Source organism: Rhinatrema bivittatum, chromosome 1, assembly GCF_901001135.1.
Source record: "Rhinatrema bivittatum chromosome 1, aRhiBiv1.1, whole genome shotgun sequence".
Lineage (NCBI taxonomy): Eukaryota > Metazoa > Chordata > Amphibia > Gymnophiona > Rhinatrematidae > Rhinatrema > Rhinatrema bivittatum.
The window spans coordinates 40305950-40329426 of NC_042615.1; the positions used below are offsets into that span (position 1 = coordinate 40305950).

Below are 23477 nucleotides of genomic sequence, written 5' to 3' on the forward strand. Positions count from 1 at the left end.
TACACATACAGTCACACAGGCTCTCACTCTCTCTCACCCCCACACACTTTCAAGGTCTCCCTCTCTCTTCAAGCTGTGGGAGGATGGGGTTCTCTATAGCTCCACTACTACTGGGCCTCACCTCCATCACCATCGGCTGGGTGATACTGGCGGTTCTGAATGTACCCCTCAGCTCACAGTACCCTGGGCGACTGCCCAGTTCACCTCCCTATAGGCAACTCTGTCCACAGGATTAATCCTGAGTGGGTGTTGGGGTAGTGCTAAGGTATTATGTGACATAAATCATTACCTTTTCAGTGAGACATAGCTGTACTACTATTGAGGTGTAGCTATTGGGCACTGCCGCTTTAAAGAGAAGACTGTAAAGGAAGTCTCTCAAGCAGCTCCTTATTACTCTGACTCAGCAGGATTGGTTAAACCTGCGGGTTTAATTTGCATATCATTGCTACTATAAAGGAAAATGAAAGTAAAACAGGATAATCGAGGAGAGGCATCAAATGGTGAGTTTTTTTATTTTTCTTCTAAGATACATGAGTGTAGTTCAGTGCTTTTTCAGGGACTGGAACCCTGCTGACAGTTTTTTAATGCCTGCTTTCCTTTCCTTCAATGGAGCCAGTGGGAAAGTTCGGAAGAAACGTGCTTGCCAATGGCATAGACTACCAGACACGCACTGCCTCTTGGCACATGATCGTGCCAGCTCCTCCAAGCTGCTTTTGAAAACTATTGAAAAAGAAGCAGCAAAAAGCTGAAAAAAAAAAGTTAGCACATGATCTAAGAATGTTTCTTAGGAAAGGGCTTTCTCTGACGTGCAGATCTGGAAGTTTGCAGAATAGAAAATCCGCTGAGGCTGAATTGCTAAATTTTGAAACCCGAGTGCTACTCAGTTCAGCTTCCCTAAGAAATTATCTTACGTGTGTACGCCTACTCTGTTTACAAAAACAAAAACCTTTAGAGCTGGAAAAGGTTAGAGTTGCCGTCACGGTTGGCACAATGATAAAGAGACATTGTGACCTGGGAAGGCAGGTCATGGTATATTGTTATCATTCTCTTTATTGACCCCTGCAATGCCCACAGCGTGCTTTATGCTTCATGCCCGAGCAATAGATACCATGTGACCGACGCTGGAGTGGGTCCATGAGCAGACCTCTCTTTTTTCTCTTCCTCCTATCTTTTTGTCCATACAACTTCACAAACTAGCGCACCTCCGCGCCAATCCCGTGTGAATGGAGGCCTTTCAGATTACTCCCCCCAGTGCAAAGAGGTGCGTAGGCTTCACTTGCGCTTTCTTAATGCTGGAAATTTAACTCCTGGTCAGAGGTGGAGGAAAGCTTCTGGGGCTAGTGTAAGTCTGTAGGGTTCGTGGTGTGGGGGTCCGGTAGGCGGGGTTTGTGCACAAATCATGTTTCATGCGCAGAGAAATGCTTTGCGCTGAAATCATCTTTTTACACAGGTACGGGTTTTCTCTTCCTAACTCATGTTTTGTACTCCTAACTTTTATGACCACAACCTTTGTGCTCCTGACTTTTATGCTCCTAAATCATGTTTGGTGTGCAAAACTTTTAGGAAGACAATTTTTAAAAGCACTAATCATGTTTTTTGCACACAATGCGCATAAACCATGTTTTGTGTATAAAATGCAAATTTGGGTGAGCACATTTTCAGGTTAGTGTATGTTTTATTTTACTCTTGATGCATTAACATTTCATCTGTTTATTGCATGGGAATTAAATCTTTTTTTTTTTTTTAGTGTAAATAAAGACATGTTTTTATGTTTAAATATTCTTTTATTAATTTTCAAAATTAGACAAACACCAAGCAACTTGTAATATAAATGAACTGGGAGCACTAGTGGTTTCTTTCCAGTGCCCCCCCCAACCATCCAAGATCAAGCCCTCCCATTCACTCTACCCTCCCTTATCCCACCCACCCCCCTGCAAGGCATCCATCATTACACTATGGAACAACCAAACGAAAGACAGGCTCATACAGGTCCTTCAAAAGTTATTCAGAATTTCACTACGAGCCCTACGCTGCAATGATTGTATATAAAGGTTCCAAGTTTGCATAAAAGGTTCTTCTTCTCTTCAGTAGCTTGGATTGTTCACCATATCTCTCGAACACGCATATGTTATGCACCAGGATCCTCCATTACAAAATAACTTTCTTGGCAAGCAACAAAATTTTCCGCAACCACAATTTTAGATATCTCTGGCCAATAGCAAAATTATCAAAGAGCAATACCTTAGAACACAAAGGTAATCGTATTTTTGTGATCCTATGAATATATTCAATAAGCTTTTCCCAAAATAAAACAATACAAGGACAATCTCAAAACTGATGTCCCAAGGTACCTGAGAAAGACGTACATGATGTTATACATACACCAGAGTTAGTAAGATGTAAACTGATTTCTGTGATATATAATACCTCAGTAAACAATTGTACTGTTTCCCCAAGTCCAACACTGTATGTAATCGAACGCACTCTCCTGAAACATTGTGCATATTGATCTTCAGAAAAATTGAATTCAAATTTCTATGCCCAGCCCTGTAGCAATTTCCCATAACCCACTGGAGTCTTGTTCCCCACTAATTTTACAGTAAAAGAAGGCGATCGTGTGCCAGACTGGGTCCTTCACATGAAATAATTCAGACAAAAACTCCCCATTGTCATGATTCCAATCCGTGATCCTCAAGGAATGTATATAGTGTCGTGCTTGAAGGTAAGAAAAAAATAATGCTTGCGATCCAACTCAAATTCTGCAAGCAACTCTTGAAAAGATTTTATATGCCCTCCACCTCTCATTCACTAACTGTGCTATCACCTTCAAACCCTTCCCTGCCCACTTAATAAAGACCTGGTTTTGAGATCTGGGCACAAATCGTGGATTGCCTCTAAAGGGCAAGAATTGAGAAATAGAAAATGTCAATTTAAGAGCAGAACGGACACACCTCCAAGTATGAACCAAAGGCGTGACTAAAATACTGTCTCGAATATCATTTACTAAAGTTGCCCAAGAGGAATGCAAAACTCATCCCAGGCTCATAGGGTAAAGATATTGAAGTGTAAAAATGAGTATCAAAAAGCTAATCAGCCACATGCCTCAAATTACAGGCAAGATTAGATACTCTCAGATCAGCTAATCCTCCCTTATCCCATTTGCCCTTCAATCTCTTGAGTGTAATCCTTGGCCTGCCATTTTTCCATTGATATCCTCTTAGTAATTTACCCACATTCTTCATAGATTTATTATTTTTTTAATTCTGCTTTTTGCAGCACTTCAAAGTGGTTTGCATTCAGGTAAATGTAACCTTATTTCCCTATCCCCAAGGGCTTACAATCTAAGTTTTTGTACCTGAGGCAATGGAGGGTAAAGTGACTTGCCCAAGGTCACAAGGAGTGACAGTGGGACTTGAACCCTGGTTTTCTGGTTCATAGTCCCCTGCTCTAACCACTAGGCTACTCTTCCACTCATTGTGCTTAGCGAGATAACTTGATAAAATTTGAAAGAAATATAACCACTTGGGTTAATATAATAATTTGGAAAAGAACAGTCCTACCTGCTAAAGTTAATGGAAAATCTTTCCAATTATTCAATAGAGTTTTGGTGGTTACCAGCACTTCATGGAAATTAACCTTGGGCCTTTATGTAATATAATTTCCAAATACACAAAGGAGTCCGCTGCCCACCTCATTGGGAAGTCACTTGCTGTGAGACTGGCAAAGCTTCTGAATTTTCATTGTTTAACTTCAGACCTTTCATCCACAAACATTCAGTCATAATATTTTAGATGATATGGAAGGTTTTCTGCGTTGGTATGAATGTGGTATTGAAGTTGTGAGAGATCTGTGAATATGAGGTGTATTTTATTATACTTTTTAGAGTTAAGATATGATGATTTATGTAATTGGTGGGTACATTTATGTGTAATAAAGATTTATTGAATTAGAGTTACATTTTTTAATATATCACTTTCTGAGGGGGATTGGTAGTTAGATGGGCAGGTGTGGAGTTGGATTTTGTGGGTTTATTTGGATTGACACTTTATTTTTTTTTTTTTAGTATTACAGGGTTGGTCTATCCTCCAGGGGGAGAGTGGGGGATGGCACTATTTTGTATTGATTATTGTATTTTTTTTCCATCATGTAAAGCACTTTGGATTTATATTTATGAAGTAAGGTGGTATAGAAGTGTAAAATGTAATATGGGGGGGGGGGAGAAGAAATTTAAATCTCCACCTGTGCTCCCACCCCCACTGTAATGTGTTCCCCACAGGTTCAAGGAAGCTGGTTTAGGCAGAAGCTGTTGCAGGCAAGGTTTTCTGCTGGTGTTTTAGGGGACTTGCTGCTATCTGCAATGCCATCCCACTGATTTTGTCCTGATTTGGACAAGACCTTAGAAGAGCATTTTTGGGCCAAGACACACAGGGGATTGCAGACCATGAAAAGGATACAGTTTTCTGAGTGCGACATGCAGCTGCTACTGTAGCAATTATAAAATGAATGCAGGTAGAACTGCAAGTTCCCATATCACCAAACTCATATCGGCAATGCATTTCTGCATTAAAAAAGGGCGTCAGAAAAAGCCTTTGATAGGGTCTCCTGGCCATATTCATTTTCTGTTCTAGAAAGATTTGGCTTTGCTGGACGCTTTCTGGCTAATATCTCTCTTCTGTATAAAAATCCCACCTCCTAGTAACTAATGGAGGCAGATCTGATCCTTTTCAAATAGGGCGTGGAATCCGACAAGAGTGCTCCCTTTCGCCTTTGTTTTATCTGCTTTCTATGGATCCCCCTTCTACGTTTCATTGCAGAGGACCAGCAAATCCCAGGTCTTGAAATTGATAAGACCTCATTTAAAATTGCGGCTTTTGCCGATGATGTTCTCATTTTCCTAATGTCCCCCCAGATCTCACTACCTCGAGTTCTTGCCCATCAAATCCAATTTGGTAAATTTGCCGGATTGAAGATAAACCAAGATAAATCAGAGGTTTTAGATGTGATGGGTAATTTTCAACGAACTTCGGAGAGACCATTCCCATTGAGATAGATACATACAGATATGAAATATTTAGGTAACCGTCATAAGAACATAAGAAATTGCCATGCTGGGTCAGACCAAGGGTCCATCAAGCCCAGCATTCTGTTTCTAACAGAGGCCAAAACCAGGCCACAAGAACTAACATTCAACCCCTTCTCAGATCTCGCAGACAAAATATCCAGAAATGGATTAATCTGCTTTTCTCTGAATCCATCTTCTGCTTTTCTCTGAATCCATCTTCTAAAGATGATTGAGTTACCTAAATGGCTGTACATTTTACAAATGGCCCCCCTGTGACTCCTTCGCAAGGATATTCAAAATATTGAGAGAGAATTCACATGTTTCATCTGGAGAGGGAAAAGGGCTAGACTCCCCTTGCGTATCCTGCAACAGCCTATATCTAAAGGTGTCCTTAATTGCCCAGATCTCCATCATTATAATATGGCCTGTATAATGCGCACCATCCAGTACTGGATTCAAGGGCCTCTGCCCCACTCTGCGGGTATGGTTAAAGGGCCTCTCCTTATCACTTTTGCAATGCCAAGCAAAAGCCCTCCCACCGTTTCCTTTCTCATTTTTGATAGTCTCATCTTGTCGAAGAGCATGGTGCTTCTTATGTCAAAAGCTGGGCTATACCACTCACATAACAGCCCTTAATGAGTGATGTAACAATCCGGAATTCCCACCTGGAATGTCTCACGGTGTATTTCAGAGATGGAGACTAGCAGGCCTTTCACAACTGCATCACCTTTATTTGCACAATTCCGGCACATTAAGAAGCTTTCTAGATCTACAACGAAAATACTCTCTTCCACGCACAGATTTCTATGCTTTCTTACAACTGCGTCATTATATCCAATCCCTTTTTCAAATAAACCAGCATTTAGGTCAGTTTAATAACTTACTTGCTCTACTCCGCTCCCCTAATAAACAAATACTATCGTGCTATTTTTACCAGACGACTCTTAAAAGTTCAAACCTCCTCCTCTATCGACATAGCTTTTCACATTGGTTGAATTGGTCAGAGATAAAGTTGTCCTCCCAAAATCTCTGCTACTGTTTCTCTATCATTCCTAAGCTCTTGGAAAATGTAGCCCTCCATGAGACCCAGTTTAGATTTTTGTGACAGCTATATATTCCTCAATCTATGGCTTTGAAATGTAAGCTAAGCCCAACTCCCATATGTGAAAAATGTACAAGTGCTGTCAATGCTTTTTTACACAGTTTTTGGCTTTCTGCTCCAATAAACAAATTCTGGAACTTAATAATTAAGCTTTGTACAGAGAAAATATACCTCCCTCATGATCCCCACTTTCGGCTGTTTGGTCTTTACTCACATACCATCCAAACTATAACCATGCACACCCAACTATTCCTGGATAGAGCCAGTCTTTCTGTTAAACAGATGATTCTTACACACTGGATTGGCCCTCTCACCCTTTCATAGGTATATGAGAAACCAAGATGTTCAAACTACTCACAATGGAATACTTACCAGCCAAATCACTGTCACTCGGAAAACAGAAAAAAATGCAAGCCATCTGGAAACCCTATTACGACTCTTTCCCCAGAGATACAAATTTGTATCCCGCAGCTACCTGTCTCCTAAAACCCTTAGAGGAAGATTTTAAAAGGGTTATGCAAACCATGCCTATTTTGCATAGGCCCGGCGACATGCGCGTCCTGGAGCTTGCGTGCATATCCCGGGGCTTTGTGAAAGGGGCGGGGGTGGGACTGAGGCCTCCGGCACAGCGGCTGTGCCAGGGGATCGTGCACCGGCACTCGGCCGGCGCGCACAACCTACGCCTGCCCAGAGGCAGGCGCAACTTCTGAAATAAAGGTTAGGGGGCGGGGTTTAGGTAGGGCTGGGGGGGGGAAGGGTTAGGTAGGGGAAGGGAGGGGAAGGTGGGGGGCGGAGGGAATGGGGAAAGCCATCAGGGTAGTGCGCACAAATGTAGGCCGCGCGCAGGTTTTAAAATCTACCCCTTAATGTTCTCACCGACTATAATAATTGGTCTCACGCACAAGTCCATTACTTAATTGAACTCCCTGTGCCAAACTAAAGAATTCTAGCTACTATGTACTATTAGAACTGTGGCGCCCTGCACCTGGAAATGATAACATCTACATAACAACTGTTGTAACTATTGTAAATACATCAGCTGTCCATGTTACTCTATTTTCAAAAGACTGGAGAGGGGAGGGGGTGGGATTGAGACTGGGTTTGGCAATGCAGAAGTGCTCTATTAGGAGCTACTTCATATATATATATATATATATATATATGTTCTTCTTGTTCACTTGTATTTTACTAATGTTTGTATACAAAACCCAATAAAAATAATATAAAAAATAAATAAAAATAATGCAGGGAACCTTTTCCCTATTGACTGTATTCTGCTCCAATTTTTCCTTATTTCTTATTCTGAGTAGTTTTTCTTTGGGTGCACTTTTGAGCCTTGCTGGACCATAATCTCTCTGTAGCGTTCTGTTTCACACATGAAGGTTGCAATAATAGAAGCACCACTATTATTTTGACATTTTAATTTCCTTCCTCCCTTCTTCCTTCCTCAAGCTGCCTAGGTCAGAGGTCATTAAGTTCCTTCTCACTTCTGACTTGCTGAGATGTGTTAATTAACGTCTCTGTTTTTCTCAAGCTTAAAGAACACTTGAAATAGAGGGGTCGATTTTAAAAGGAGCGCATATGCGTCCGTGTGAACGCGGTTCCTGGTGCGCGCACATGGATGTGCCGATTTTATAACATGCGCGCACCTTTTAACATTGGGCCAAGAGGTTTTCTGCAACTTGGCTAAGTCTGCTTATATTTTGTTCTGGCTGGATGGGGAAATAACTCAGGGAGGCTCAGTATTGTAAGACGTCTTATGGTTGCATTTCTGTGACTTAATCAGCAGGGGAAATCTATTCCAATTGTTTTCCATTTTGTCTGCTTTGTTACCTTATATTTAAAAAGAAATTCACTGTATAATCGCTTGTAATGTTTTCCTGTTTAATTTGCGGTCAGTTGTCAAGACGTTCCTTCTGACCAAGGACCATTCCGGTTGACTGTTACTGAAGACTAGAGATGTGAATCGAAACCGGAATCGGTTCTGATTCTGGTTCCGATTCACATGGTGTTTTTTTTTTTCATCCGGCCCAATCGCGGTTTTGTTTATCGGCTGCGCCCGAGCCGATAAACAAAAAACCCACCCCGATCCTTTAAAACTAATCCCTTAGCTTCCCCCACCCTCCCGACCCCCCCCCCCCAAAAAAAACATTTTACAGGTACCTGGTGGTCCAGTGGGGGTCCCGGGAGCGATCTCCTGCTCTCGGGCCATCGGCTGCCACTAATAAAAATGGCGCCAATGGCCTTTGCCCTTACCATGTGACAGGGTATCCGTGCCATTGGCCAGCCCCTGTCACATGGAGGATGCACTGGATGGCCGGTGGGAGGGCTGTCCATGAATGGGTCCTCCCCTAATTATTTCCCTAACTGCTTTGGGCTGTTGGCAAGACCTATTAGTAACCCAAAAAAAGTGGTCCGGGTTACACATGCAGATTTATTTCATGCACATTCCTGGACTGGGAACTACTGCCATAGAATATAACGAGCACTTAGCAGCATAGAGAACTATGAAGAATATCAAGCCTTTTAAGCTGTGAAATATTTTAATATTTGAAACCAAAAAAATGCAAAGTCTTGCATTTGGTGTATAGAAATCGAAAGGAGTTGAATGTGATGGGGGGAGGGGGGGGAAAGAGGCTAATGTGCACAGACTTGGACAGAAATCTCAGGCTGACAGTGTCTGGAGATCTGGAGGTAGCAAAGCAGTGTGACAAGGCGGTGACAAGGGCCAGAGGGATGCTGGCTGCACAGAGAGAGGCATAACCAGCAAGAAAAAAGGGGGTGATAATACCCCTCTATAGATCATTGATGAGGCCTCTCCTGGAGTACTGTGTTCATTTCTGGAGGCCGTATCTCAAAGAGAAAAAGGACAGGATGGAAGCTGACCAGAGAGAGGCAACCAAAATGGTGTACGGTCTGGAATGGAAGACTTATGAGATGGAGGCTGGAGGATCTAAATAATGTATACCCTGGAGGAGAGGATGGACATGAGGTATAAGATATAGACTTAAATATCTGAAAGGGATTAAAATTTGCAAGAAACAAATATTATCCAGTGGAAAAGAAGTTGTAGAACTTGTAGTCATATTACGAAGCTCCAAGGGGGAGTGCTGAGGAGCAAAGTCAGGAAATATTTTTTCATAGAAATGGTGGTGGATGCCTGGAATGTTCTCCCAGAGGAGGTGGCGAAGACAAGAACAGTGTTGGGATTCTAAAGGGCATGGAATGAAGACAAAAGATCCATAGTAGAATATCAACTTCCCCTTTTCTTGCCTCTACTTCTTCATCTTCTGGTAAAATTAATTTTAGTGTATCAGAGCAGTACAGTGTAGATTGTACCCTCGTAAGGCTGGAGAAAGAATAAGTAAGGGATGAGTGAGAGCTACCATCACATCACAGTACAGAAGTCTAGATAATGTATCTGGAGCCTTGTATGCTTTTGCTCTAGTTCACTAGTGCAGGGTCTAAAATTTGTTTCAGTTCATTAATACATTTTATAGGTCACAATTATTGGTCTTATTTGTTTGAATCTAAAAAAAAAAAAAAGGTGTTTTTTTTTTTGCATTGAAATCAATGGGGAAAGGCCCCATTGACTTGGGGTCTGGCATGAGGCTGGGCCTGTTGCCAAGGCCCAGGCCTTTACCTACGCCTAGGCCCATCGCTGGGGCCTGGCTCAAAGCCAGGTGCCATTGCTGAGGCCCGAGCCTGGCCCTAAGATCTAAGACTGGGTCTAACACCAAAGCCCAGCTGAAGCCAGTTTTCATTGCTAAGGTATGGGCCAGTCCCAGTTGCCAGGCTTAGGGCAAGGCCTGGTGCCAAGGCTGGGTCCCATCGCTGAGGCCTGGAATTGGGTCTAAGTCTAGGTACAAAGCCAGGGCCGGTTCTTGTTTGCTGACACAGAAACCTAGGCCCAAGTCCAATGTCAGGACCTGACCAAAGCAGGGTCCTATGTCCAAGGTCTGGGCTTGGACCTAGGCCTAGGCCCAAGGCCAGGGTTCGGCCCAAGGATGAGATCCATCACCAAGGTTCAGGCTTAGGCCCTGGTCCAATGCTAGGGCCCATTCAAGGCAGGATCCTGTTGCTGAATCCCAGGCCTGGGCCTACACCTAGCCCAATGCCGGGGCCCAGCCTGAAACTGGGTCACAGTCGCTGAGGCTTAGACCTAGGTTTGATGTTGAGAATTGGTCCCATTGTCGAGGCCTGGGCCTGGGGATAGGCCAAGGCCTGAGACCTTGTCGTGTTCAACAAAACCTGATGATGGGGTCTGGCCAAAGCCAGGTCCCATCACTGAGCTCCAGGCCTGGATCTAGGTCGAAATCTGATGCTGGGCCCCACTTGAGGCTGGGTCCCAGTTGCTGATGCCTGGGCCTGGCTGAAGCTGGGTACCATCGCAAAGCCCGGGTTTAGTTCTTGGTGCCCAGGCCTAGGTTAGGCACAGGAGCAGGCCTTCTGGCATCTTCTTTCTTTCTCTGTCAACTCGAAATGACGTACTCCACTGGGAGGACATGCCACTGTGACACTTGGGTCAGGCCTTGGTGTCGGGCCTAGGCCCAGACCCTGGCTTTGGTGAAGGGACCCAGCCTTGGCCAACCCTGGCATTGGACCAAGGCCTAGGTGACCGAGATACAGTTTTGGTTGGGCTCCACCATCAGGCCTAGGTCTAGGCCTCACTTGGCCTTTAGAGCTACTAACTCAAGAGATTTGTATAGTTGAATTACAGTGGAAGAGTTTTGACTTGTTGGATCCCTCTCTTGGATATTTTTCTTGGGGATCTTTCCAGACCAGTTCATGCGGATGGACTGCTCCATCAAGATGGACATGCGGATGGACTGCTCCATCAAGCGGATGGACTGCTAGAAGAAGGAAGTTTTGGAAGATTGTGTTTGTTGACGAATGACATCTTTGCCGGGAAGGGGTGATGGTGGACAAGCCTGTCTTCAGTGGCACTGGACTTTGACAGGTGCATAGGAAAAAAAAAATCATTTTGCTTTTACTATTTTATTTAGCGCATCCTAAAACCAATTAGCAGACATTAAAGCACAGGCTAAATAGTAGCAGGGGCTAAAGCACAGAAACAAAATAAAACAAATCTGTTGGGTTTTGTGTCGTTTCAGACTGGAAACGACAAATTGTGCTTTCAGTGTCATTTTCAGTGACTGCGTATCCCCTACACTTTCACTGCAATTATAAAATGTGGCGGGGTTTCTGGACATGCAAAAGTCCCTTGTTTTCTATATGGATCGATAGCGCATTTAATTGTTTCCGTTCCTATTTTACAGGACAGTGTCCGTACCTGGAGAGTTTCCTGCCTGGAAGATGTAACCTTGAGTGCCAAACTGGGTTCGTTCTCTGGCAGCCCAATGCATTGCCGTATGCATGGCATGAAACGATGAGATGGTCCCCGGAAATGCAATATCGTGGCCACGTTTGTTCATCAAAGAGGCACAAAAAGGTCAGTCTGAAAAGTTCTCATCGGAATTATTATTATTATTTTTTTTAATTAAAGCTTTTATTAGAGACAAGAACAAGTGCGTATATCGAACCAATATACATATAATTACAGACAGAATAAACAATGTTCAAAAAACAGTCTCTGCGTATTTTCTGTTAGTTATCCCCTCTTCCCCCCCCAATCCCCCCTCCCCTCCCTGCATATTGAGCACTTACATGCATTTAGCACACAATTGAGAACTATCCAAACTTCAGTGGAGAATCAGAGGTGGTCACCCCTCTGTACAAGTATCCCTCCATATTTGGTATGCCTGCCAGACCCTCAAAAAGGTCCCTAACTTCCCTTGCCTGTACGCTGTAATTTTACATAATGAATATATCTTATCCACTCTTGCTCGAATAGCGGCCAATGTGGGCTCCTTGGCCACCTTCCATAGGCAGGCTATTTCACATCTGGTCGCAGTCACTACAAACTTTAGGGACTGTGAACTATATTTATCCCCCCGGGCTGAACCCCCATTCAGTAAGGCAGACTGAGGGGTAAATAAATACTATAGCGACGCGAAGGATCTCTGACACCCAGGTGGCAACCGCTGTCCACACCTGGGAGATTATTCTACAGTCCCACCAGAGATGAAAGAATGTCCCCATGCCCCCACATCCTTTCCAGCATCTATCAGAAAGAGATGGGTAAATACGATGTAGTCACACCGGGGTATAATACCACCGATTTAAAGCAATTTGAGACCATTTTCCACTAAAGCAGCAGAAATTAGTCCTTTCCCCAATGTGGAGTAGGTCTCAGCCCAAAAATCTTCATCTAAAGCCTCCCCAATGTCTTGTTCCCATGCACTGACATAAGCCGGGGTAGATTTAAGGTCACCATTTAGCAATTTGTAAATCTTAGACAAGAGGTGCGGAACTTTGTCTACCTCCTTGCAGTAAACTTCAAACAGTGAAACCGGGGATTGTAACTCTTGTTGCAGTCCAGTCTGCAAACCATAACTGCGGAGCCGCATATAATGGTAGATTTCCCCTGAGGCTAACCCGAAATGAGACTGTAAAGCATCGAAGGGCACCCACCCATTACGTTCCCATAATTACTCACAGGTGCGAATGCCTTTCTGGAGCCACCCTTTGAGCCCGGCCCGCCAAGAAGTCACGGTGAAAAAAGGGGGGACGCATTAATTGAACCTACTCTTTTTGCCAATCAGCACTCTTCTCCATACTTTCCAAATCTGAAGGGCGTTATACACTGGTGGTGGAATATCTTGCTTCTTGGGCCACTCTTTCCACGGCCGCCGCACTAAGAGCCGAAAGGGGACATCTCCCCACCACCCGCTGTTCTAATTCTATCCACTGTTTTCCCTTCCCCTTACTGTGCCAATCCGCCACCCCTCGTAGCTGCGCCGCTGTATAGTACCATACCAAATTAGGTACAGCCAGGCCTCTGTGAGTTTTTGGGCGAAATAACACTTTACGCGCAACCCTAGGTTGTTTACCCTGCCAAATGTATTTCATAAATCGACGCTGCCACTTCTCCAAGGTAGGTAAAGGGATAGGAACTGGGAGGGTCTGAAACAAATAACAAAGCTTGGGGCGAACATTCATTTTAAAGATAGCTATTCTACCTAACCAGGAGATATGATAGCGACTCCACTCTTCCAGCTCTTTGTACATTTTCGCTAAAAGTGGAGGGTAGTTGAGATTAAAGATAGCTGTGCGCACCCCAATATATACTCCCAAATATTTTATCTTATGCTTAGCCCACCTAAAAGGATAGGCTGCCTTTAGTTCGCGGACTTGAGCCTCTATCACTGAGACATTGAGAATTTCAGTTTTATCCCAGTTAATAGAGTAACCAGAGACCTGGCTGTAAGAGTTTGTGATGTGTACCACTGCTGGCAGAGAGCGCATGGGATTGGTGAGCAGCAATATCACATCATCAGCAAACATAGCCAGCTTTGTCGAAAAATCTCCCACCTGGATACCAAAAACGTCTGCTGGACTCCTAATTTTCTGAGCTAGTGGTTCAATAAAAATAGCAAACAATAAAGGTGAGAGGGGACATAAGAACATAAGAAATTGCCATGCTGGGTCAGACCAAGGGTCCATCAAGCCCAGCATCCTGTTTCCAACAGAGGCCAAAAACCAGGCCACAAGAACCTGGCAATTACCCAAACACTAAGAAGAACCCATGCTACTGATGCAATTAATAGCAGTGGCTATTCCCTAAGTATAATTGATTAATAGCCATTAATGGACATCTTCTCCAAGAACTTATCCAAACCTGTCTCATCCCTCGGCCTACAGTGAAGTACGATGAGTACCCACCATTTACGTTAATGCATGCTTTAGGGGAATTATACAGTGTTTGAATTCAATTTATAAAGGATTGACCAATGCCCATTTTATCAAGAACTGAAAAAGGAATGGCCAGTATACCAAATTGAAAGCTTTCTCAGCGTCCATGGCCATCAAGAGAAATGGGGACTTGCTTCGTTTGACCCACCACAAAGAGTCCAAAATCTTCCTAACATTATCAGACGCCATGCGCCCTGGGATAAAGCCGGCTTGATCTGAATGTATTAACTGGGCAATATACTGATTAAGCCTACCAGCTAGAATTTTTTGGCAAGCAACTTAAGATCAATGTTTAATAAGGATATTGGCCGGTACGACCCACACAATGTGGGGTCCCGACCCGGCTTTGCTATGATGGTGATACCAGCAATATTTGAGTTAGGGGCCAGCTGTCTCTCTGTCCTTAGGGCATTAAACATCCTACACAGGGGAGCCGATATTTCTCCCGCAAAACTTTGATAAAATCTAGCCGTGAATCCATCCAGCCCCGGTGATTTGCTCACCTTCAGTTGTTTAATGGCATAAGAGACTTTCGCCTCCGTGATTTCTGCATCTAAACAGGCCCTTTGACCCTCCAACAAGTGTGGCAGTGAGATATCCTGCAAAAAGGCCTCAATATCTGAATTAGCAATTGTAGTGTTACCCTGATATAAAAGTTCATAAAAGCAGAGGAAACGCTGTCTGTCTTCATTAGAGGTAAGCGTTTGTCCCTGCTCGTCCTTGATTTTAGTGATAAGATTCTGCAAGCGCTTTACTCTCAACTTATTGGCAAGTAATTTCCCAGCCCTGTTTCCCCCTTCAAAGTAGGATTGTTCAGCCCGCTCTAAATCATATGCTATTTTAGCGGCGTCTAACACTGCAGTCTGGGATCGGCAGTACTCTATGTCCTCCAAACGAACCCCTGAAACATTGCGTTTATGGTGCTGTTCCAGCTTCAGCAGCCGGTCAGTAAGCGTTTTCCGCATCTGCCTCTCTGATTTCTTGACATGAGAAGCTCTAGCTATTAGGGACCCCCTGATCCCAGCTTTCAAACAATCCCAGATAATAATAGGCGAAATATCAGGTGACATGTTCAGCTGTAAATAATCAATTATACTCTGCCTACACTGGGAAAGAAATGACTTATCGTCTAACAAGCTATCATTTAACCTCCAAAATCTCTGGCCCCAATCATATGCCGGAAATGACAGTTCCACCCGCAATGGCGCATGATCGGACCAGGTGATTGGATCTACATAGGTCTTCATCACTCTGTGTAAAATGCCTTTGTCCACAAATATGTAATCTATTCTGGAATACAGATTGTGTGGTGTAGAATAAAAAGTATACTCCCTCCGCTTAGGAAATAGGAAGCGCCAGGTATCCTCCAACTGAAAATGCCGGAGGAAGCCAACAAAGCTTTTCCTATCCTTCTTTGCAGTGGACCCCCTGCCAACTGATGTGTCTATCTTAGGGTTAAGAGGGATATTGCAATCCCCAGCCATGATTAGATGCCCCTCTAAATGTGCGTGTATTATACCATGTAAAGAATCAAAAAAAGATGCTTGATGAGCATTAGGAGCATATACATTCAACAAGGTAAACTGTTCCCCTGCAACCATGATGTTGAGCCGCAAGAATCGTCCGTCAGAGTCAGCTACACATCTGCGGAGTTCGAATGCAAAATCTTTCTGGAACAGGATCCCCACTCCTGCATATCTCTGTGCCTTAGTGCTAGCAGACCAGTACTGGTGAGGATAGTGAGGTGATCTCATTAAATGTTCGAATCTCCGCTTCAAGTGAGTCTCCTGCACCAATGCTATCGCAATGTTAGCCCTCTGGAGATCGTGGAACAACAATTTACGTTTTCGAGGGGTATTTAAACCTTTAACGTTTAAGGAGAGCAGTCTGAACGTTGTCATTGCTCCGGAGTGTCTACACCTGTCCCGCATAGCAAGTCCCGAAGTAAGGATGAGCTCAAAAGGGAACGCCCCTGATGTAACACACAGAGCATGTAAAAACATAGAAACCCCAATAAACTCCCCCACCCCCCTCCATTCCCAAGCTCGAGACCATGCAAACCTCTGGTCTCACAACCCATATCAAGGGGTATGGTACAGCAGACTCCCGCTGCCCATCCCGAACGGAATCTTAAAAATATCAACCAATGAAAGAATGTAACCATCCAGGGACTATCATATGAAGATGTATTGCAGGAATGTCAGGTAGGTTCCGTCGAATTAGGCTCCGGATCCGGTGTACGCCGCAGTCTCTTTTCTCCTTTGCCTATTCGTTGCCAACGAGGTTCCTCCCGCTGGACTGTGGTGGGTGATGCCGGGGCCTGATAATCAGGCAAATTGAAGCCAGCTTCCTGAAGGCATCTGGCGGCGGCCTTCAACGATTGGGCCTTGTAGGTTTTGCCTTGAATAGTGAAACCGATCCCAAAAGGGAATGGCCACCGGTAGCGGAGGTATTTTTTAGTTAGAAGTGCCGTGACCAGTCTCAGCTCCAATCGCTTCTTAAGAGTAAGGGGAGAAATGTCCGCATAGACCTGAATCTCGTGGCCATCCAGAAGCAACTTCCCTTGTTTTCGTGCTAACATAAAAATCCGTTCCTTAACAGAATATTCATGAAAGCAGGCTATGACATCTTTGACCTTTATTAGCCTGTTTGGGCCCCCAAGTCCTGTGCGCTCTCTCAACTTTCACGGTCGGGAGTTGGATATTGTCCCCAGAGGCGCCATCACCTTGCACTTGTAGCACATTTGCACAGAGTCTAGAAATCACTTGCATGCAATCGGAATATTCCTGAGTCTCTGTTATGCCTCGAAACCGCAGATTTACCCTACGGCTTCTATTTTCTAAGACTTCCAGCTTAACCGAAAGCTGCTGCATTTCCTGAGCCAAAGCTGTATTCTCTTTTTTGAGGGTACTGAGTGATTCCGCCTGGGCTTCTGTAAGAGTTTCATATTCAAAGATGCGGCGTCCCATGTCACTCACTTCCTCAATCAAATCGCCCACACCTCCCTTATTTCGGCTTTAAAGTTTTGCAGGTCATGTCGCAGCTCTCTGAACCAAATTTTAAACTCAGCCCTAGTAGGGATTTCAGAATCTGGGCCTGCCTGCAACTCCTCAGCTTCTTCTTCGAGTTCTATGTTCGTTGCGGCCGCCATTTTGGATTTCTCGGTGCGGGCCTCCCGATCCAGTTTCTGATAGGAATACTTTTGGAAATCGGGACCTTTCTTCCGGGTCGACATGGGGCGAGCTCCAGCAGTAATACCGAGCCGTTTGCCGCTACAAACGAGTGAGATTCCGATCGGATCGGTCAGGAGCTGAGAGCTAGGCTGCCACTCGCTCCGCTGATGTCATCAGCCCCCCCCCCCCCCATCGGAATTCTGATTACTCAGTGTCAGCAAACTGGGGGGGGGGGGGGGGGGGAGAGAGTTTTCTGCAGATTAAATGTCCAAATGGCTGCTCGCCTCAAATTTGTGATTTTAGCCGGGAGCTGTTAATTTGGAAGCCTGGACTGAATTTCCTTAGCTTCTGCTGCTTACGAGGGAAAAGGCACCCGTGAGCTTTTTCTAAGTGGAACTTGCTGCGGACGTGGAAATTAGAAAAAGGAAACACATTTTCTTTAAAATATATATAGTTTTAAATTCCGTTTAAGTTCTTTGTTTGCTGGCTTAATCTCCAAAGAGGCTGGCCATGGGAGGGAGGGTGTCCATAACGAGCAATGATCTACCGCTGCAGGTGCTGTTACTAAGGGGTCGGGTCATGGTTCCCTGTAAGATCCCTGAACCGCAGGGGCGCGGCAATGCTCAGGGCTGTGTCACAAATCCATTCTGACCGGTATATGCCGGTTAGTGCTATCATTCAGGATTATCATTGCATGCATATGGCAAAAAAAAAAACAAAACAAACAAACAAAACCTGAACAGGTCCTGAACCTTGCTCCAGGGTCGGCTGTCCAAAACAAAAGCCTTCGGGAGAAATCTGGCCGGGCATCTGCCCAGTTTGTTTGCAAACGTAAGGCGAGGGTATGGATTGCCGCTTCCCATGCAATTCTTGGGTAACTTTATGGGCGGCGCGGCAGCTCCACTTTCCCTTTTCGGGGTTTAGAGCTGTCAGTCTGCTTGGTGATTTGAAACTTATTGCCGAAGAGAGAACCTGCCAGATTCTGTTTCCTAGAGCTGTGTGTGAAAGGGCCTTGACTTCTGCGACTAAACTTTTCAATTCACTTAAAAAAAAATAAAGTGAACGCAAAAGAAAAAAAGCCATGGATTTCCTGTCAGAGCAGTTTTATTTTTAGATATATTTTAGGGAAATTGAACTGCAGGAAGGGGAGGGAAGGGGGCTGCTTGCATCACTAGCATCTGTGGAGAAGTTTTCAGCCTGGCATAAGTACAACGAGCTGGCTTGGGGTTTTTGGGGGGTTTTTTCTGTTTTCATGTGCAAATCTTTTCCTATCAAGGATTTTTTTCTTCAGTGAGCATTGGTCTTCTGTCCTGGGGCACCATGAGTTGTGTACTAAGCATTTTCCCATAGATGCAAAACATGCATAAGTTTCCCCGGATTGAGCTGAGGCAACACTGGGGAGTGGAGTTTGGGGGGGGGGGGGGGGGGGGGTTTTTGGACTTTTCCATTTTTCAAAGTATGCATGGAAATTTTCCCAAAAATCGTCTCTGCGTATGCGGTAATCAACTTTTAAAAAATGATTGGGTTTGCTAAACTCAACATAAAATTACCCTTCGCTGGGCACACTGAGGGGGGTCTGCTCAAAAGTGGGGGTGCTCAACCACTTATGGCACCCACCAAGCTGGCACCTATGCATGCATATAATAGGTGCATGTGTATGTGAGATCCTGTGTGCAATGCATGTATGTTAGGGATGTGAATCGTGTGCCCAATCGTCTTAACGATCGTAATCGTCTGGCAGGAGAAGAAAATCGTGTTAGGCACGATTTTTTAGTTAAAAAATCAGTTTTTCCGATTAGTGCGCGCTAACAGGAACATAAGAAGAACATAAGAAAATGCCATACTGGGTCAGACCAAGGGTCCATCGAGCCCAGCATCCTGTTTCCAACAGAGGCCAAACCAGGCCATAAGAACCTGGCAAGTACCCAAAAACTAAGTCTATTCCATGTTACCGTTGCTAATGGCAGTGGCTATTCTCTAAGTGAACTTAATAGCAGGTAATGGACTTCTCCTCCAAGAACTTATCCAATCCTTTTTTAAACACAGCTACACTAACTGCACTAACCACATCCTCTGGCAACAAATTCCAGAGTTTAATTGTGCGTTGAGTAAAAAAGAACTTTGTCCGATTAGTTTTAAATGTGCCCCATGCTAACTTCATGGAGTGCTAACCTATTCACATCTACCCGTTCTAGACCTCTCATGATTTTAAACACCTCTATCATATCCCCCCTCAGTCGTCTCTTCTCCAAGCTGAAAAGTCCTAACCTCTTTAGTCTTTCCTCATAGGGGAGTTGTTCCATTCCCCTTATCATTTTGGTAGCCCTTCTCTGTACCTTCTCCATCGCAATTATATCTTTTTTGAGATGCGGCGACCAGAATTGTACACAGTATTCAAGGTGCGGTCTCACCATGGAGTGATACAGAGGCATTATGACGCACTAACCATTGTTAGTGCGCACTAACCGAAAATGATACAATTTGACACTTTTCAGGTCAGTTAAGGCTGCCCTCTTATTTATTCATGTTACCAAGGTTCCCACTGACAATATATGGGGGATGGGAAATGGAAACAGTTGGTAGCTTGACAAAAAAAGTAATGTGATCAATCAATGTGACTAGAACTTGTGCCCTATCCCTGATACCGGGGTGTTGTGATCTTCCTGCACACAGTGCCCTATCCCTGATACCGGGAGTGTTGTGATCTTCCTGCACACAGTGCCCTATCCCTGATACTGGGAGTGTTGTGATCTTCCTGCACACAGTGCCCTATCCCTGATACCGGGAGTGTTGTGATCTTCCTGCACACAGTGCCCTATCCCTGATACCGGGAGTGTTGTGATCTTCCTGCATGCAGTGCCGTATCTCTGCTCAGTGCAGGAAGATCACAACACCCCCGGTATCAGGGTTAGGGCACTGTGTGCAGGAAGATCAAAACACGCCCGGTATCAGAGTTAGGGCACTGTGTGCAGGAAGATCACAACACTCCCAGTATCAGGGATATGGCACTGAGTGCAGGAAGATCACAACACCCCCGGTATTAGGGATAGGGCACTGCGTGCAGGAAGATCACAACACCCCTGGTATCAGGGATAGGGCACTGCATGCAGGAAGATCACAACACTCCCAGTATCAGGGATATGGCACTGAGTGCAGGAAGATCACAACACTTCCGGTATCAGGGATAGGGCACTGTGTGCAGGAAGATCACAACACTCCCGGTATCAGGGATAGGGCACTGTGTGCAGGAAGATCACAACACTCCTGGTATCAGGGATAGGGCACTGCATGCAGGAAGATCACAACACCCCTGGTATCAGGGATAGGACACTGCATGCAGGAAGATCACAACACTCCCAGTATCAGGGATACGGCACTGCATGCAGGAAGATCACAACACTCCCGGTATCAGGGATAGGGCACAAGCCAGTGGCCGGTGGTAGGTGTCCACCTTCACAGAGTAGAAGGATGAAGGGCATCCATCTCCCAATTAAAAAAAAAAAAAAGAAAAAAAAGAAAAAAACAGGGATGGGTTCATGGGCTATAGGTATTACCAATTATTAGGCTTTTCAATATTTGATGATAGTTAATGTGACTTTCAAGGCATGCTTCACTTTCGGTGCATGTCCGGCATGACTCCCTGCTTCAATGACAGGGGAAAAGAAAAACTGATACGTCAACATTTCCAGCATTGCCCTCTGCTTCATGGCAGAGAGCTATGCTGCCGCTTACCCAACTGATCGGGCTTGATGTTTCACTTGGAGGCAGCTCCATCACTGCTCTCTGCGTTGGTGGTGGGGGTGAAAGGGGAATTAGAACATAAGGTTACTAAGAGCCGGGAGAAACAGTTAGGTATGAAAGAGAATGAGTGTGGGGCTTGCTGAGCAGACTGGATGGACCGGTTGGTCTTCTTCTGCCGTCATTTCTATGTTTCTATGTTTCACATTACTTTTTTTGTCAAGCTACCAACCGTTTCCACTTCCCATCCCCCCAACCATCACCTCAGTGGGAACCTTGGTAACATCAATAAATAAGAGGGCAGCCAGCCAATAGGAATACATATTCATTCCTAAACTGACCTTAACTGACCTGAAAAGTGTCAATTTGTATCATTTTCTGTTAGTGCGCACTAACCATAGTTAGTGCGCACTCCCGGTTAGAGCGCACTAACTCCCGGTTAGAGCGCACTAACTCCCGTTAGTGCGCACTAACCCGATTAACAATTTTTTAACGATAAATCGTTAGAATTCCTATTGTAGCGTGTTCTTTAACGATTTAAGACGATTTTAAAATTATCGGTCGATAATTTTAATCGTTGAAAAACGATTCACATCCCTAATGTATGTATGTGTGTGTGAAAGCTTGTGTGCATGTGTGTGTTTCTATATGTTTGACAGCCTGTGAATATGTCTGTGTGAGAGGCTGTGTGTATATGTTTGTGCGAGATCCTGTATGCAATGCAAGTGTGTGTGTGCCCATGTTCATGTCTATGTGAGAATCTGTGTGCTTGTGTACGTGAGAGCCTATGTGCATGTATGTGTCTGTGTGACTGTATGAGAGCCTGTATATATGTGTGTATGCAAATCTGTGTGAAAGCTTGTGTGCATATGTCTGTGTGTATGTGTCTCTGTGAGAGCCTGTGTGCATGTGTGCCTCTGACATCCATGTGTCACACATAGGGTCCCACAGGCATGCTCACACAAATAATGTTTATGTGAGGAAGAGGAAGCCTGTGTGTGTGACAGCATTGGCATGTTCATTAGAGAGGGAATGTTTGAAAGAATAAAGGTGTTAGTATGTGTGTGTGAAAGAAAGAGAGAAGAGAGAGTGTGTGAGACCCTACCTCCCCGATCTATGATAATCTCAGGGTGAGTGGAAATTAAAAGGTGCCAGGTATGGAAAGTAGGACATTTTTTAATCCTTATTTTTAATTATTGGGTGTAATTTGATGTCTCTATTGTTTTGAAACATTTTATTGTTTTTTTGGGGGGGGGATATTAGAACATTTTTTAATTATTGGATGTTTTATTCATCAGATATTTGGAAATATTTTATTGATGTTTTGGAAATATTGGAACACATTTCTGCAAGTTTTAAATTATTGAATGTTTGTCAGCTGTGTTGTCATTTATTATCATAGTTTTAATATCATGAATGATGTTTTACTGATTTTATTGCTTGATGTTTTGCGAGGAATAACAATACAGTCAGGCTTCTGGTTTCCAATACAGTTTTGGTGGCACATTTCTATTTTGTATTTGGTGAGGGTTTGTCTATATTTTAAAGGTTCAGTTCTTGTGTAACTTGAATTTTTGCTGTGAAAATTAGGGTACTTATCATTACTGGCTTTTATGGTATTATGGTCCTCTTTCATTTCTATTTTAAACAGATGTTTGCTTGTTGTTAATTTCATTTGCATGCAGAAAAATGATTTTGAATGATCTCGCACAAAATATTTTTTTCATTCACATTTTATTGTAGATTAAGCGATTATTTTATTGTAGATTGTAGATTTTATTGTAGATTGTAGATTATTTTATTGTAGATTAAGCGATTATTTTAAGGGGTGGCTTTATCTAATTTTCCCCCTAAGGATTGGTTTGCTGTTAGCATAAAATTCATAGAGTTTTTTGCATCAAAAAAAAGTAGTGCTCATATGGTAATGTAGGAGGGTGGACTGTGTTCTAGGGCACCTGACAGCAGCAACTTTTATGGTGCACCACCAACTTCAGCAGTCACCCTACACCCCTGCATAGAGGATAAAGTTAATTGATAAAATAATTAGAGAACAGCATAGGACCTGCTGACTCTACCAGAGCAAAAAGGGAATCCACAAGGTAAAATGGTGCACTGGCTCTAAGTGCCAGAGGGACATCCCATTAACAGCCTCCACATGGAAGAACTGCAGTCTACAAGTTATCACCATTTCTCTCTCCCCACCCCCACCCCTCCAATTTGGTATATTCCCACCATTTGGTATATACTTCTACTTGACTTTAGTAGAGGACCAACAGGATCCCTATATGGGAAAATGCGGTCACCTGGACCTCAGGTACTGTTTGGGGAAGGAAAGTTACACGCCTAGGATAACCCCACCCAACTGGGACGTTATCTTTCCAAACCCTGGAGGTCTGAGGGACCCATTCATAGAGAGAGAAGCGAAGTGCGATTAAAAATCCACCAGTCTGGGTCATGCATGGATGTAACTGGGAACAACTTTGTTGGTGCAAATTGATTAAATAGAACCTACTTACAGTAAAGTTTTAATTTGGACCACCTGACCAGAGTGTCCAGCCTGCCATTTCATTACACTTATACTTAAGTA

The 23477-nt window shown here is 44.0% G+C and overlaps 1 protein-coding gene across 1 annotated transcript in view; it reads left to right on the forward strand.

Moving 5' to 3' along the window:
- The first annotated feature begins 461 nt into the window (after positions 1–461).
- IL15 (interleukin 15) overlaps positions 462–23477 on the forward strand; it is a 97691-nt gene continuing 74675 nt past the window's right edge. The window contains exons 1-2 of the mRNA XM_029597929.1: positions 462–500; positions 11444–11616. Coding sequence (XP_029453789.1) covers positions 11554–11616 — 63 coding nt within the window. The 5' untranslated portion in view covers positions 462–500; positions 11444–11553. The remainder of the gene's footprint in view (positions 501–11443; positions 11617–23477) is intronic.